This window comes from Gambusia affinis, linkage group LG20 (assembly GCF_019740435.1).
Source record: "Gambusia affinis linkage group LG20, SWU_Gaff_1.0, whole genome shotgun sequence".
In the NCBI taxonomy this organism is placed as follows: Eukaryota; Metazoa; Chordata; class Actinopteri; order Cyprinodontiformes; family Poeciliidae; genus Gambusia; species Gambusia affinis.
Genome location: NC_057887.1, coordinates 16,087,410 through 16,104,562, shown reverse-complemented (window position 1 = coordinate 16,104,562; position 17,153 = coordinate 16,087,410). Strand labels below are relative to the sequence as shown.

Sequence of the window (17,153 nt, the reverse complement as noted above, 5' to 3'; positions counted from 1 at the left end):
TTAAGCTGGCTTGTTAAACCAATGCATTCTGGGGTTTGCAGTTTTATCAAAGAGTAAGAACACAGTTTTTCTTTTAATGTTTATGGAAGAAGTAAAGACTGAGTTAGCACGTAATATAAAACTTCGTATGCAAAAATTAGGTGTATTACCCAAAGTTAAGATTAGTAAAACTAGGACTTTTGAAAACTTTAAACGACGTTACAGAAATCCACTTATCAATGTTACGACAATGGTGTAATTTCTCCAAAACTTCAAAGATGGACCATCTTCCTACTTACAGATGGTACTCTTTGTTTTGAAGATTTTGAAGGAAAATTTCTCTTTTAAAGAAAAAGAAATCTTCTCCTTCAAACAGAAGACAAAGGTTGACAAAAGGTCAGCTGAAAATCAAATGTCTGAGTTTGTTCACGTAGCTCTTGTTTACTCTCCATCTTAAAAGGCGGGACGATCTGCACTCAGGAAAATGCGGGTATAGTTTTGAGAAAGCTTATCAAGTTACTCTACATCTGCCTGGAATGTTAAAAATGCAGGTCTGGAAGGGGAACAGACATGCTTTGAAAAACCGTTTCCATGAATTAAGCATGAAACAAAACATACACATTAAAATCCAAACTATGTATAATTCTATAATTTATACTGAGGTGGTTGTAGTCTCAGACTTCAAAATATTAGGTGGTGCCAAGCCTTAAAGCTCAGTTGTACCATGGTGAATTTATAACCAGGCTATTTTGAGCACAGCAAACAGTGAGAAGATGTTGTTAGTGGGGTATGAATGACGAGTCTAACCCTTATTTGGTTTGCCATAATTTTAGCAAGATACATTATGCTACAGAAGGCTATGTGGTTCTCCCAGTGTGTGTGACTCACAAGGCTTTGTGTTTGTCTTCAGCCAAGATCTGGTCGTTTGGTTTCAGTCCAAACCTTTCACAAAGAAAAAGGGAGAAGGGATGGTCAATGACCTTATTGTGTTAGTGAGTTTTAGGTAATGTATAAGTAAAATCAAAACAGCTACTGACACTCACTTGTCAAGGAAATCTTTGTCCACAACAGCTGAGATGTCCAACAAGGGATTTCCCATCCCAAACAGCATGTTTTCACTGTGAAGGAGGGAACAAAAACATATTGTATTCTACAGACTCTCACATAGTGGCTAGGAGAGAATGGAGGAAACGAGCAATCTGTGCTAGGCTGTGAAACAGGAAATCATCTGGTTGGGATTTGTTGTCTTAAATAACAGAAATTTCAGACAGGGGCGCACCCCTGTTTTACTGCTTTACCGAGATTGCCTCTGCAATCATTATGTCAGCAACATGTGTGAATTTATAGCTACCAAAACATGCACGTGTATGTTATGTATTTTAATTTGTGAATGTTTGCTTGCACAACAATTGTATCTACAAATTCACAGCAATAAGATATAGTGGGCAAAGTCTGCTCTTGACAGGAGAACAGGTTAACTAACTCACTTTAAATAAGCAACAAAATAACAGCACATGTCTGTTAACAAGTTTTGTTAATAATATAATAATTATTACACTTTCTGAAGCAGTTTATCTTGGTGAACAAATACAATATCTCTCCAAACATTATTTTTAAATTAAACTAAACAAAACACAGGTGGTGGAGTAAAAGCTTTTCTTCACAACACCAATCTTAACAGCTAAATTCCCTTTTGCAGAGTATTTCCTGGTTTGGATCTCACCTTGGTGTTGGCATGATGTCAGAAAATTCCTCCAGAAAATTAAATGATCAACAGCTTTCCCCCTCTCTGACAAAACCAACGTGCTTTCTGAGTCCAGGAACTAGAGCTCCACTTTGGACCAACCCTAATGTGGGTGAACAGAGAGGGCTGGTCTTTGGTGACCTTCTAGGCATGTGATTGGCTACACATAGGGCAAATATTGTAGGGCTTTCAGTGCTGCATTTGAGGTCAATGAAGAAAACGAGAACTTGTAATCTAAAATGGTCAACCCTGTTACATTAGCCAATATCATTGTAAGATATATGACATAGTGTATGCAGAGCCATTAGCTCATTATATGTCAATAAATAATGCATTTAAAGATATAAATCTAGAGATGTTAATTCATAGTTTCACCACTTTTGGTTCATAAATGCATTGTTCATAAAATGTTCATAAAAGCTTAATCAGAATCAGATTGCTTGGGGCATACACGTGATGTATAAACGGGACTTTCATTTTCTGTTGTATAAATAGAATTGTTGTATTTCTGTTGAAATGTTTCTTCATCAAAGAAGAAACATTCATTTTCTTGTGTATGCATTATTGGTCAAAATCCGTACCTGCAGATTAGACCTTAAAAAAATCAGAAACAGTTATCAGCCAGGAGAAGGCTGATCTGTGCATCTCCACCTAAAACTTGTTAGCTCCCATTACAAAACACAATACCTGATGATAATAATAATAATAATAATAATAATAATAATAATAATAATAATAATAATAATAATAATAATAATAATAATAATATTTTCTAAAACAATGGTTCTTTACAATATTTTTAAATACTTAATGACTTACACTCACCAGTGTTTAATGGAAACCTTAGAGAAGAGTTTGCGGCTGATAACTAGCTTTCCCAGGTCAATTGAACGCCGCATGGTTCACTTCATTGATTTGTTTCATTTGTAAACAAATCAACAACCTCATCGTTTGTTTATATCCATGTATCATTTATTTAAAGCTAACAGTTAAATAGTCATTCCGAACATTATTGTTTTGCCGTTAAATATAAACGCTACTGGTTATTTTTTCATAAACAAAACGTGATTCAAACACTGCCTTAACTTCTTACTTAACCAAGAAGTTAATTACTGGCTTGTTTAACACTGTCAACAATTTATCTTTGTCAAAATAACATACTTCGTTCTTCCTGATTCGTTGTCATTAAAAACTCTTCTTTAAAGGACAGTTAGAGGTTGGATGTATGCAGCGACATTTTTTTTTTTTTTTTTCCTATCATGTTGTGAAACCGTGAAATCACGGCAGTCTGCTAGCTGTGATTTGTTTCGTCGTGACTCAATAAGCGGTGTATATAAAGAGTCTAAATGAGAGCGGGGTACAGAGGAAAATGTAGGGTTGCAGCGCCTTCTCCCCGCAGCTCCAGCTGTCAGTTAACACAACACCAGAGACGCTAGCTGCAATTAACGGCTAGCAGCAGCGGCTAGCAGCGCGGAGCTCGGCGCATCACTTCGCTTCATAAAAAACAACCCCGTTTTTTTTTGTTTTTTTTGCTTGTTTGGTTTTTTTTTTACCTCAACGCCGTCTTCATCTTCCAAGTCGACGTGGGTGTTTCTTCCTTAAACATCTCTCTTCACGTGTTCAACGCGTCCGTTGTTGATGGTGAATCTCTACAGCCTCTTTCTTTTCCTCTCTGGCAGGGAAGAGTAGCAGGAAGCTACCGCTTCCTCCCCATCAAACGATAAAGAACAAATTGTTCGATCGCATGAACAATAAACAGGGGGAAATAAGAGTTTATTTGTTGTTAGGAATCACGCAGCTTACTCACTTTACGGAGAGTCAAAGTTATGGTGCTTCTTTCCCTCTGGTTGAATTACCAAGTTCCCCTTCAAAGGTTGCCCGTTCCAAGCTGATGATGAAACGTTTTAACATTTAACGGTGCCGAGAGTATGGATTCACAAGCAAAACTACTACCTCCATTGTTTTTCTTTCTGTGAACTGTAAAAAATAAAAATAAAAATGCTGCACAAAATCACTATTGAAGTTGCTGCAAACCTTCAGGGAATGTTTCAAGAATATTCAACCTATACAGAAAACGTTCCCTTGTAGTGCTACAGTCACACTGTCGATGTTATACCCAACATCATTTGCAAAATATCCCCTGAAGGTTGAAATGTAAAACTAGAGAAAGATTTCTTTGATTGTTATGTGGTAAAACCTTTAGTTTCCTTTAGGAAACTATGACAGAACATTTCCTGGAGATCACACAGTTAATACTGAAAATGGTCAGAATAATTCCTTTTACCTTAGAAGGTAATGTATATATAGGGAGTAGTGGTGGCTAACCTTAGGAACTAAGAATAATATTCCTTAATGGTCCCCTGCAGTTACCACTATTAAATAGTAAATTACCTACACTAGTATAGCACTTTTCTCTTGTTCTAGAGACTAGAAAGCTCTTTGTACAACAGTCATTCACTCATTTAAACACACAATTGGAGGTAAGCAACATTGCAGCCTCTAGGGCAGATTGACTGAAATGAGGCTGCTATCCAATCGGCGCCACTGGGCCCTCTGGCCACTGCTGCTTTGAGAAAGCAGAACATTATAAGATAATATTTTGAGGTTTACTGATAGTTCAAAGGTTACATTATGAATGTTAAAACTGAACAGACAACCTTCAGGAATGGTTTCCTGAAGGTTACATTGTGAAAGTTGCGGTTAACCATACGAAACTGGAACTAAAAGTTTCAGAAACCTTTCATAAATGCATCTTTGATTCTTAGAACATGGGTACCCTTTATCTACTAATCTTAATGTTTGGGTAAATCTTCTCTAAAGCCTTCACTACTTCTGTTCTTATTGAATTATTGTTTTCTGAGCCGACTGTCTCAGTCTTAAAACTCAGCCACGCAATAATTATGTCTCCCAGGGAACAGACGGTACCACAGAGGTGGGTTGTAAATCAGGAAGAAACTGCACTCCTGTGTTGAGCTGCTTTGGTCGACTGACTTGACAGCATCAGAGTAAAAAGACTTCATTCTTTTCTACTGATGCAAGAAAACAACAAACAAACTGAGTGTTATAAAATGCTTTATTACAAAATTGTGAACAATGCTAAAGCAAAATTATCTCTCAGACCCATTATATCCCAACCAAGTTGCATAATTTTTTTGTTGAGGGGAAACGTGGTTTGCATAGAGTATTTTGTGAGTACTTGAAAAAAAAGCTTTAAAGAAGAATACGTGTTCTGAACAAATTAACAGACAGCTTGTACAAACAATACAAAACATCTGAAAATGAAAAAAATAATCGCAAAACAAGGCACATCAGTTTGTTAGACGCCTACAGTAAACTTCCACAAAAAAGCTTCAGACATTTTAAAGTATTTAATACAGAATTACCACAATAGGTGATTAGTTCTGTTTAGTGTATCAAGATAACTTAGATTAACATCTCCAGTTATTGTGCTTTATGATGAAGTGTTGCTCATTCGTTGCTATGTAAAAAAAAATTTTTCAAGAATTGTGCACACACAAAAAAGAAAAAAGAAAAAAAAGTGAACACGTGTGCCAAAAACAACAGCAGGAGGTTTTATTCAAACTATCATAGCATGCTAGAAATAGTAAACAAAAAGCTTTTAGGCTACATAAAATAGCACAAGGCTGTTTAATAGATGTTATCTAATGCAATCTAGAAAGACTTGAATGAGTCAAATCAGAAACTTGTTCCCTAAATTTTAACTCAAATATGCATTATGGATTAAACAGAGTGTGGATGAAATATCTTTGGCAGAACTCTAGACTGCTACAACACAAAATGAAACAAATATCAGCATTTTTCTTTCGCTTCATGTAGTACAGAATATGAAACAGAAGCAACGAAACTTATATTCCATCTGCACTGAGCAAATACCTCTGCTGTACTTGTAACAACTCCTTAAGTTTATGTGCTTATCCAAGCAAAGCAGAAGTAATTGTGATAATAAAATATTCAGTATAAAGATATAAAAATGTTCTTTAATTCAATTTAACTTAATGTGGTCAAGATCTAGAAAAGTCCACACATAATTACCCTCACATGATATGAAATCTAACCTCTGATCAATATATAAATATGCATATTTCAAGAATTCTTTATCAAGACCCCTAAAATGTATTTCAAATCACCAGTCCCACCTTTTATATTATATCAGAACAGCAACTGCTACAGACAGGACATATGAGGGAGAAACTTTGCCCATATATAGACGTGGGGCAGTGTAATCGTTGCTTTGATGAAGCATACGTCTGTCCATTCATCATCCCTGTGAACAGCTGGGCAGAACCAGCAACAAGCAGAGGACTGATGGCTCGTCTCTTACTGGTACCAGGGGGTCTTTCTGACCCAGTGGAGGGTGAAACCTGCATCTGTCCGGATCTTAATGGAAGCTGCCTCCGCCTCTCTCACAGTCTCCTTCACAGACTGCATCAGGTTCTGGGCGTTGTGGACCAACATTTCAGTCGCCTGAAGCACAAAGAATAAAAAGAGATTCAATGATGAGGGAGGGTTTAAGTGACGACTTTGCAAAAAATTCACAAACATTTTTTCCAGTTGATTCCACACATCACAACCTAACATTGGTCAGTTTTAATTATCACTATGGACATACTTCAGATTTTCAAACAGGTTTTACATGTCAAATCTGTAACCACCACAGATTATAAAGATGAATAGATGGGCAGGAAGATGAAAAATGAATGAATGCACAAAAGATAAAATGGACAGGGGTGATAGATTTAAGGAAAATGGGGAGATGGATGAACGGAGAGATAATGAGGGAGATTTGGATTGATAAATGGATGGATATACAGATAGAGTGAACCAATGAATGAATCGACAGATACTGATTAATAAACAAATGGGCCAAATGGATTAAAAGATGAATTGACAGGACAGAAAGAAATTGGAAAAATTGACAATTTAAGAAAAAGAAAAAAAAAGATGGATAACAGGAGGGACACAGGATACAAAAAGGAAAGATGCACAGGCGAATGGATAAAGAGATAATTAAATAAGATAAATAAGCGGGTGGCTGAATTGATGGATTAACAAATAGACTGATAACTCGATAATGAGATCGACAAAGAAGGATAAAAGAATAAACAGTTTTTGCTTTCCATATGAATCTAGACATGATAAACAAACTCCATACTTTTCTAGACTGCATGGGGACCATAACTATTCTAAGATAATATTAGGTAGTCAATAAATATTCTCACCTGCTCAGACTCCTCTTCACTGATGTTGGTACGGCCCAACATGGTGGCCTTGACAGTGGACAGGATTTTGAGCTGAGTGCTGATGGTGGGAATGCGCTCACACACCTGAAATGAGGTCAAAGTGTCAAAATATATACATTTTTAAAATTAAAACATTATCAGTTTGTAACTTAATGTTTTTTTTTTCCAGACCTGGAGCAGGTTGGTCCGGATTCGTTTGTCGGTACACTGCTTGGCCACTTCCTTCGCCAGCCGTGTGACCTCGTCAGAGGCTTTGGCGATGTCCTTGGCGCACTGGATCAGGGCGCGTTTGTTTCCGCTGCCTCCACGAACCAAACGGGACATTTCTGCCATGAGCAGGGCCATTCGCTTGGCAGCACCGATGATGTCGTTTCCCTGTGAGGATCAACAGAATCAGCAAGTGCTTGAAAGCGTATTTGTTCCGTCTACCCCAGAAAACTGATAGTTGCTAAACAATTCTTATTGGCTGAATATTCCAAAATCTAACCTTTGGAATATTCTTTCTCTAACTTTATAGTGATTTGAATTCTTTTTATTTTCACAACCAGAGGTTCTTTTCTTTTTCAAAGAATCATGCATGTAGTTTCCTCCAGGTACTAAGAAGTCCAATTTGGTGCAACTTTCAACTGCACACATAAAAAAATGTTCATAATGGCCCAGTTGCACATTGACCTGTGCTGTAAACATTGTTTTAGTGAACCCTTACTTTGCTGGACCATTTGCGGGCTTCGTCGTGAAGCTGCCTAGCAGCCACCATTATGGGCTCATTGACTTTCTCTCCAGCTTTGTGCTCTGGGAACTCCTCGTCTTTCTCCTCAGGAGGAGGAGGTCTGGGTGGAGGAACTTCTCCCTCTGGAAGAGGAGGTTTGGGAGGTGCTGCTTCATCATTGAGCTGTACAGGTAAAGTAATTTGACAGGTAAAGCACACAAGCCTTTGGACACTTCGGTTGACTTATATTATTTCTAAGTCGTGGTCGTTTATGATCTTACGCTAAGCTGATCCAGCTCCGGAGGTGGTGGTGGTGGGAAGTCTGGCTCTTGAGGCTGGAAGGCCTCCCTAACCTTTGCTACAGCTCCAAGTATCTTATAACCCGAATCCAAAAATCCCTTCTGAAGAGCTGTAAAATAAAAAACATTACTCATCACAGGGTTCCAAACACAACCCAAAAAGAAATCCTTCTCATTAACAACCGTGACTTACTTGGATCGTGGATATTTCCAGCCACAGCCTTCGCATTCATCACCATGGGAGAAATCGTCTGGCTCAGTTCATCTGATGCAGCTTTCACCATTTCTCTGAATTTCGGATCTTCGGAGTTCTCCACCTCTCGTTTTGCCACCAGAAGGATGCGGTTGGCTCTTCGGGCGATGCTGGTAGCGCCGGCCACCAGCATCTGAGGCTGGTGATTGGTCATGGCAACACGGCATTTATCCAAGTCCTTCTTTATGGCGTCCTCAGAGGCGTCCAGCAGAGATTTGGTATCAATGGCCTCATCGACCAAAACTGGTAAAGCACAGAAGACCAATCAGTAACTTGAAGGTTGGTTTAGTGGAAAACTATAAATACCACTAAAACTTTTGCACATTTCCTAGCAACCACAAATTACACCTCTTGGAGATTTTGTGTGAAATCACCGCAGGGTAGCACACAATTGTGAAGTGGAAGGAAAATGCTACACAGTTTTCAAATAGAATAACAACTTGAAAAGTTTGGCATACAGTTTTATAAAGACCTTTGTTACTTTGACTCCCCTAAATAAAATCCAGTGTAAAAGTTTCCCAGAGGTCACCAAATTCACCAATAGTATAAAGTAAAAGTGTTCTGTGAAAGCTCCAAAGGTTTGTTTGAGAACCTTAATGATTAGGAGGCCTATTGTAACTCTGGAGGACTTGCAGAACTCCACAACTCAGGTGGGAGAATCTATTAAGACAAAAGTTAGTCAGACAATCTAATAATCTGGAATTTCTGAAAGCGGGCCAAGAAAAATGCCAATGTTGAAAGAAAACACCATTAAAAATACAGTTGGCACAACAGTGGAGTGTTTTACACCAAAGAAGATTCAATTTAACTCTATGTGCAAAGCTGGTAGAGCTATACTGAAACACCTGCAGCTTTAATTATAGTGAAATGTGGTCCAACAAAGAACTCGGAGCAGCTAAATACACCACAACTTTCAGCTTTTTATTTACATGGTCATGTATTGTTTTCCCTTTTTTCAACTGCAATGTGTTTTTCTACCACAGAGAGTTCCAAAAAAACTCAGGAAAGCTTCTAGTTGTAATGTGACAAAATGTGGGAAAAGTCCAGGGGTGTGAATACTTCTGCAGCTTACCAGTCATCTTTTCCACATTGTCAATCCACTGATTCTTCATGGTCTCAAAATGTTCATATGCTGCCTGATTGCCAGGGTTTCTCAGCAGAATGCGAGCAGCAGACACCACCTAAAACAAAAAAACAAAAAACAATGAACTAGTTATAACTAACAGAAGTGAGAAACTCTTGAACCGTTTCTGTGGCTTTTGTTTCAGGGTGGAGGTCAAACCGGAACAGAAAACCACTCAACCTTGACCTACTTGTGGTGTTAGATCTCTGGTTGATTTGACGGAAGCCTGGATTCCCTCCACTGTACTCTTGTTCGCAGTGCCGACAGCGGCCGCCTTCTCGGCCGTGGCGCCAAGCCTGTTGGCGTGGTTCTCGAAGTTGGCGGCTCTGTCCTCAAAGACCTAAACATTCAAAGTAAAGTTGAGACCCTAAAGCACTGACAGAAAGAATACAGCACTCTGCAGACTAATATCCCAGTGACCTCATCTCTGTTGGGAGCGTCGAGGGGCGATGTAGCAGCCACTGCCAGCAACTTGATGGGGGTGGTGGTGTCACTGAAGATGTCAGACACTTCCTGAGTCATTGCCTCCTGCATCTTTCCTTTCAGGTCCTGAGAGAAGGATGAACACATATTACAGCAACAGATTTTAAAACATGCCATTTCTTAGTTTTTATGAAGTAATATAAAAAAATATTTAAATATAACCCAGTTTGCAAAAATTGGTTGTAAAGGAGAACTGCAGTGAGGCGGAAATAAATATCCTTAGACATTTTTTTCAGATACTATGAAAAAATATTTGGACATTTTTCTTTGAATTTTAGCATTAGTTTGGTTGACTTGTTCTTCTTGTTATCTTAAAATAACAAGCAGAACTGAAAAGTGACATGAAACGTACATTTTCAGAGCAAGTATGAGAAAGCACTAGTTTTTACTTTATAAACCAAAAAACATCAAGATATATTTTACCATCTATGCTACTGAAATTACAGTATTTTGCAAGAGCCAATTAAAATTTCTAAAAACACAACAATACATTTCAAGCCTGAAATTTACCATCCATCCATCCATCCATCCATCCATTTTCTTACACTGGGGTGGGAACTCCTCGAGGGCCGGTCTTCTGCAACATTTAGATGTATCTCTACTTCAACACACCTGAGTCAAATAATGAAGTCATTAGCAGAACTCTGGAGAACCTGACTGGACTTGGGAGGTGATTCAGCTATTGGATTCAGGTGTGTTGGACCAGGGAGACATCTAAGAGTTGCAGGACACCGGCCCTCGAGGACCAGGAGTGCCCACCCCTGTCTTACACCCTTGTCCCTAGTGGGGTCAAGAGGTTCTGGTTACTATCTCCAGCTAACGTTCTGGGCGAGAGGTGGGTTCACCCTGGACAGGTCGCCAGTCTGTCGCAGGGCAACACAGAGACAGACAGGATAAACAACCATGCACACACACACTCACACCTAGGTAGAATTTAGAGCAGGGGTCCCCAAAGTCGGTCCTGGAGGGCCGGCCTCCTGCATGTTTTAGTTTAATGCACCTGGATCAAAAAGTGGCTTGTTAGAAGACCTAAGAAGAACATTGACATACTGAAAATGTTGTTGGTGCCACCAGGGAGAGAACTAAAACATGCAGGATGCCGGCCCTCGAGGACAGACTTTGGGGACCCCTGGTTTAGAGAGACCAATTTACCTAACAGTCATGTTTTTGGACTATGGGAGGAAGCCGGAGAACCCGGAGAGAACCTACGCATGCACAGGGAGAACATGCAAACACCGTGCAGAAAGACCCCAGGCCGGGAATCGAACCCAGGACGTTCTTGCTGCAAGGCAACAGCTCTACCAACTGCACCACTGTGCAGCTGCTGAAATTTCCCAGAAATCCAAAATAATCAGCTTTTATTTCTCTACCACAAATAACCAGTAGAGGGAGCCATTTCATCATGTATGAATCCTAAGCTCTTCCTGTGTAGCTTGGAGCTTTCATTGAGAGCTGCTGGTGGTGTGTGAGTAGCAGTCTTACTTTCAAGGCTTCCTGGAGCTGCTGAGCCACAGCGCGTGCCTGCGGGGAGTCCCCTTCGCCACGGGCGGCCAAGTCAGCCAGCTGGGCCATGAGCTGCTCCACCTGCTCGCATTTTCCCATCAGCTCCTGCCTATACGGGCCCTGCAGAGCATTGGCCAGCCGGCGGCCCTCGGCCACCAGCCCACGGATGGCTGCCTGACCTGAAAGCACAGAACACATAGGAAACATTTTACAGGCTTGAATGCAGATGATTATCTTTGAAACAGAACTGATAAAAAGCAAACAGAAGTTCCTCGTTTTATTCTGTGCCATCAAAACAGCAAATTTCTGTTCTTGATTTGTGCTGCATCATAACACTTGTTTCCTTTGTAGCTACACCAGTTTACTTCCTGCAGGCTAATGCATAACTACAATACAAATCTATTTTGACTTCAGTTCCACATAAAACTCTAGAAAATATAAAAACAATGCCAAAAGCATTGCAGACTTTTTTACATTTTGCACAAAATTAAATTACTATTACACTATTATTATTATTTCAGTAACAGATTACAAAATAGTTAAAAGGATACATGATTTTTGTTTACAAATAATTTGCAAAACTTTCCATTTGTATCATTTTATCTTATCCCCAGAAATAAAATCCAATGCCATCAATTGTCAGTTGTCACCTATTTGGTAAATAGTGTCTACCCTAGTATAATTTGTTCTGAGTATACAAACTGAGCTCTAAATGCTAAATGTCACAATATTTACCAATACTATTCAATGTTAAAAGATTTTAATATTGTGCAGCCTTAATCAAAATACATGATTCTGAAGCTCCAAAGGACTCAAATCAGCGATGGAGGTAAATCTTTCAGCAGGACAATGACATTAAACATGCAGCTGGAGCAACAATGAATGGTTTACATCAAACCACAAAGATGGCACAATCAAAGCCCAGACCTAAAGCTAATTGAGAATCTGAGGCAAGACTTGCAGATGATTGCCATCCAATCTGACTAACCTATTTTGATAAAAAAACAAATATATCTTTGCAAAGCAGGTGGCATATTCAAAAAGCACCTGCAGCAGTAATTTCAGCTGAAGGTGATTTTAGAAAGTTTTGAAGAAGGGGGGATGGAAACAAGTGAACACTGAAAACTGTTTTTAGCTGTAAAAAAACATGCATGTTTTTTCTTCAACTTTGTGTTGATCCATTACATAAAATCCCATTCAAACTAACGTTTATTGTTGTAACATGATCAAGAAAAAAAAATTATATATAACAATAATAAGAGGTGTGGATATTTATGCACCAAAATCACTAATATTTCAACGTTATTTGCCACTTCTAAACATCTTGAGGCAAGAGATGAAATATGTACTCTTTATTTGAACTATGAGAGAAAAGATAAAGCTTAAAAAAAACAATTTGTTTTACAAATAGTCCAACTTAAAGTACAAAGCAAATAGGAAATGTGGAGCAACAAGAGTGTGACAAGTTACATTTTCTCCGCTGTCAGAAAGAAGCATAAAAATTAGATACAAATTAGGTAGAGCTATGAAAATGTTTCAATGTGTTCAAAAGCCTAAAAGCAAACAGAGCAAATGTCATTAAATGATCAAATGATCGTATGTGTGCCAAGTACACACTCAATAACATTTATTTGATTTAGTTTAGCTTTATTAATTGCCAAATTCACAATTATTAAATGAAAGTCAAAATAGAACAAATGTAAAAGTAGAGATACAATGCTTGGGCAAAACACATTGATAATTTTGGTACACTTATTCCTGCAGTAACTTCCACTATATCATGTTTTTTTTTCCACCTCAGGCTCCAGCTGCTTTTCTAAATACATAAAAATGCTGTCCACATTTTTTGTGGAGCCCTGCCAAAAACCTAAGGACAACACAGCAGGGATGGGAGAACATGTTCTCCCATCCCTGTGACATGAGGTCACCAGAGGAGTGGAAGGAATGTGCTCGAGTGTGAAAGAGACAAAGAAGTTTAGCAGGATGGACGCCAGACTCACCCACACCGCTGTCATCCACGGTGGGGTTGTCAATCCAGCGCTGCGCCTGCTCCGTCTTCCCCTCCAGGTGAACAGCAGCCTTCGCAGGCCGGCTGTTGGCCACAGCCTTGTTGGTCTTCGACTGCAGGTTCTGCAGGGCTGTTGCTATCTGCTTGGCCAAAGCTCGGGCCTCAGGAGTGTCACCTTTACCCCTATAAAGAGACGCATTTATTATAAAGATATGGCTGAAACAAAATCTATATAATAGGCAACATTTTCCAATTTGAATGTGAAGATTCCTTATCAACTTATGGCAGACATTGCTGTGGTAGACTGTTATATAAATTTCACCGTTGTGTCTTTGCGCAACGAGAATACAATAAGTCCAAGTCTATATGAAACGTGCCTACAGAAACCAACAAACAACAAGGAATGAAGAAAGGAATGAAAAAGGACAGGAAAGAAGAGCATCTACAGAAGAAATAAGGAAAGAAAGGGGAAAAGAAGGCTATCAAAGGACAGAATGAAGGATAGTAGGAAGTAAGGAAATACAAATAAGCATTGAAAGAATACCACAAGGAGGGCCCATAAAGAGGGAAGGACAAGAAAGAAAGGAAGATTAGAAAGTCAAACAAAACAAGGATAAAGAGACTAAAGAATTGGAGGACATAAAGAGGGACAAGAAAAGAGGAATGATAGCAGAAAAATGACAAAGCAAAATGAGAGAGGAAGGACACAAGTGATGAAGGAAGTAAAGACAAGGAAGAAAGTGAAAATCGAAGGACATCAGGATAAAAAGTACAAATAAGGAATTAGAGAAGAAAGTGTGCAATGAAGTCCTGCACACAAGTAAGACAGATAAAAGAGATAAATGAAAGAATAAGGAATGACACAAGACAGAAGATGAAAAAAGGAAGGAAAAGCACAAGGAGGGAAGAGATGACGAAAGAGAGGACAGTAAATATTTAAGTAATGATACAGAAAATCAGTTCTGTACCTTATAATCCCATTTTACTTTCTGTGCTTAACCAGATCTGGAAACACTGATATCAAGTTCCTAACTTTTCCAGACAGTGTAGGAAGCCTGTCTACAAATACAGGAATGATTTAACCTCTGGAAGAAAGTATGTGAGGAGGTGTAACTGTGTATGAAAATAGACCAACTGGGTTTACTGAGAAAGATATAAGCCCACAGTAACTCACTGTCTTCTGAGTTCAGACAGCTTGGCAGTCATGGCAGCCAGCTCTCCAGCAGAGCGCAAAATCTCTTCTCTTTCTTTGGGATCCTCACACATGTCTGCAATCTTTCTGGCCTCATTGAGGAGGGCCTTGATATTCTCCTCTCCCTCTGGGCTGCCATGAGGGTCTGCAAGCCAGCTCTGTGCAAAGACACAAAACCATTCAAACACAATGAAGAGACTGTCTGAAACTCCATTTTGTGGACTCAGATCTGCTTGACTCACTTGTGCAGCGTCGATCCTTTTGGCGATGGCCTGCTTGGAGTTGGTCATGGCCTCGAGTTTGCGAGCAGCATTGCTAACCTTGCCGGCCAGAACGTCGAGCCCCTGGGAAACCTGCTGTGCCTTCTGCATGGCAGCCGGGGATGCTCCTTGACCTCTGGTGGGGGCAAAAAGTGCAATATCTTTGAGCTTTTACACTACCAATGTTTAAGCCTCATAGTCTGGTTTTAGAATAGAACGCAGATCCTTGCAAAAGCACAAAAATTGTACTTAGGTGTAGCCCTACTTCAACATATTTTTACTCACATAATTGTAAACAATAGTCATTTAAAGATCAAAATGACAATAATTTATATAAATAATTATAAAACGTTAACAAAAACTCTAGGTGTCTCTGTCTGGTGAACTTCTAGTTAAAACAAGCCAGTTCAGTGAAGTTACTCACAGTCGATTGAGTATTCAGATATTTTACTCAACTAAGAGTAGCAATACTTCATAGTAAAATGGCTCAAGTAAAGGTAAAAAGTACAGCGTAGTAAAAATTCTCCAAAAAGTTCTTCTTTGTACCTAGTTACTACCCAATTCTGAGCATAACCCACAATTATTCAGTATTTTATAAGAAAGATCAGCACAGGAAGATATATGCCTGTCAATTATTTTTTTACAGATTAAAAATCTGCAAAATATTTAGTTTTTTTTCACTATTCCAATTATTATTTGTGCACAACTTTGTGTTTGAGTGAAAGTATGGATTATTCTTGTGTCTACCTTCCCCTCATCTCAGACACCTGGTCAGTCATCTGACCCAGAGTCTTGGCTGTTCCCAGGATGTCCCTGCGCTCCTTCCCAGCACAGAGCTCACCGACTTTCCCAGCTTCATCCAAGATCTGACGGACGGCCTGCTCACCGGAGTCCCCTGTAGGTCCAACAAATCAAGAGTGAGATCCACTAATAATTGTCCTAGACGAGTCACAGGAACAATGGGATGCGTTTTCTGTCTACCTGGTGGAGCGTTTGGATCCCTCAGCCAGTTTTTAGCCTGAGCCATCTTTGAATCAATCAGTCCCAGAGCCCTCTTCATGGCCTCAGTGTCCTTTAGATGGGAAAGAACAGAATTTATCTTCATTTCCAGATCATACCTAGTATTTTTATTTTTCTGTCCATGAATCATACTATGCTAATTGATAATTAAGAAATCTCTTTTTCAATCACAGGATTTTTTATTTTGAGCCTGTTAATTGATCCGTGTAAGTTCTTTAATGGTTAAACTGCTATTTTGTTTTTAGCAAAATCCATACGACAAGCATCATTACCATCCATCAGGCAAAACAATTCAAACCATGCACAGTCTGTACAGAGCATCATATAAAAAAAAAAAAAAAGCTAAATGTTGTTCCATCTCTCTCAAAGTGGATGGAAATATAGTCCTTCCAACAGCCACAGATTCAACAATGAGACTAGTCATTGTTGAAGTCCAAACAAAGCAGAGTCCTGTTGGCAGTAAAAGAAGATAGGTTCGCTTTCTTTTCCTGAGGAACAACAGAAATTGGGAAAACATATTTCTTCATATAGCCGTTCCAGTCTTCGTTATTTAATCTCAGATGTAAATCAAAATTCTAACTGTGCGATTAAAAGGGTTCATATCAACGTTTCATAATTTGCACAGACAGATTTCCAGAAATTGTAGTTGTATTTGAAGAAATAATTACAGAAGTAACAGTTTTATGGAATTTTTTATTCTATTGGTGTCTTGTTTACGAAGGCTTATATCTGGATTTTCAGACAACAGAAAAAAGGGGAGATGGACAAACAAATGGAATGATGTGTGGACAAATGAATGGAAAGAGAATGGATGGAATAGATGAATGGATGGACAGACTGCAGATGAGCAAATGGATGGATGAACTTATCGTCTGACTGAACCAGGGGCCAAAGGGACATCGGACCTTACAAAATCAAATAACATATATATTTATATATTTCTAAGTGGGCCTTATATGTTGATTTTTCACATCATGGGCTCACCCACGTGGCCTCGTTCTACAACAAAGTTTATTTTCTATTTTCAAAAGTTAGATGATTCATCTTGTTCTAAACTCTGAAAATCGAAATTTATTGAAAGGTTAATTTCCTTAGCTTTCAAAATAAAATCAAACTTATATCTGTTTCTAGAATAATTTTATTTTGCCGACTCCTGGACCAGACAGATTGATAAATGAATTGACTGTCGGGCAGAGAGACAGACGGATGGACGGATTGGTTAACAGATGGACGCATGATGGACGGACACGAACGGATGTGTAATGAACATACAAATGAATGATACATAAACAGATGAATGGATAAAGTGATATACATAA

At 38.9% G+C, this 17,153-nt stretch overlaps 2 protein-coding genes across 5 annotated transcripts in view; both read right to left on the bottom strand.

Moving 5' to 3' along the window:
- adkb (adenosine kinase b) overlaps positions 1-3,651 on the bottom strand; it is a 162,114-nt gene extending 158,463 nt beyond the window's left edge. Inside the window, exons 1-4 of one of the 3 annotated variants that reach the window (XM_044103675.1) lie at positions 3,531-3,651; positions 3,277-3,429; positions 1,023-1,097; positions 868-921 (exon numbers count right to left, since the gene is read on the bottom strand). In XM_044103675.1, coding sequence (XP_043959610.1) covers positions 868-921; positions 1,023-1,097; positions 3,277-3,329 — 182 coding nt within the window. In that variant the 5' untranslated portion in view covers positions 3,330-3,429; positions 3,531-3,651. Of the gene's footprint in view, positions 1-867; positions 922-1,022; positions 1,098-1,702; positions 1,827-2,548; positions 3,223-3,276; positions 3,430-3,530 lie in introns of those variants that run through there. The other 2 variants (XM_044103674.1, XM_044103676.1) reach the window with 2 other exon arrangements.
- Positions 3,652-4,778: 1,127 nt separating this feature from the next.
- Positions 4,779-17,153, bottom strand: part of LOC122823047 (vinculin) — a 30,068-nt gene continuing 17,693 nt past the window's right edge. Inside the window, exons 7-21 of one of the 2 annotated variants that reach the window (XM_044102269.1) lie at positions 15,796-15,889; positions 15,562-15,709; positions 14,797-14,950; positions 14,537-14,712; positions 13,355-13,545; positions 11,334-11,533; positions 9,789-9,917; positions 9,559-9,708; positions 9,318-9,426; positions 8,186-8,488; positions 7,975-8,102; positions 7,691-7,876; positions 7,156-7,359; positions 6,964-7,068; positions 4,779-6,208 (exon numbers count right to left, since the gene is read on the bottom strand). In XM_044102269.1, the coding sequence (XP_043958204.1) occupies positions 6,062-6,208; positions 6,964-7,068; positions 7,156-7,359; positions 7,691-7,876; positions 7,975-8,102; positions 8,186-8,488; positions 9,318-9,426; positions 9,559-9,708; positions 9,789-9,917; positions 11,334-11,533; positions 13,355-13,545; positions 14,537-14,712; positions 14,797-14,950; positions 15,562-15,709; positions 15,796-15,889 (2,424 nt within the window). In that variant the 3' untranslated portion in view covers positions 4,779-6,061. The remainder of the gene's footprint in view (positions 6,209-6,963; positions 7,069-7,155; positions 7,360-7,690; positions 7,877-7,974; positions 8,103-8,185; positions 8,489-9,317; positions 9,427-9,558; positions 9,709-9,788; positions 9,918-11,333; positions 11,534-13,354; positions 13,546-14,536; positions 14,713-14,796; positions 14,951-15,561; positions 15,710-15,795; positions 15,890-17,153) is intronic. The other variant, XM_044102270.1, reaches the window with a different exon arrangement.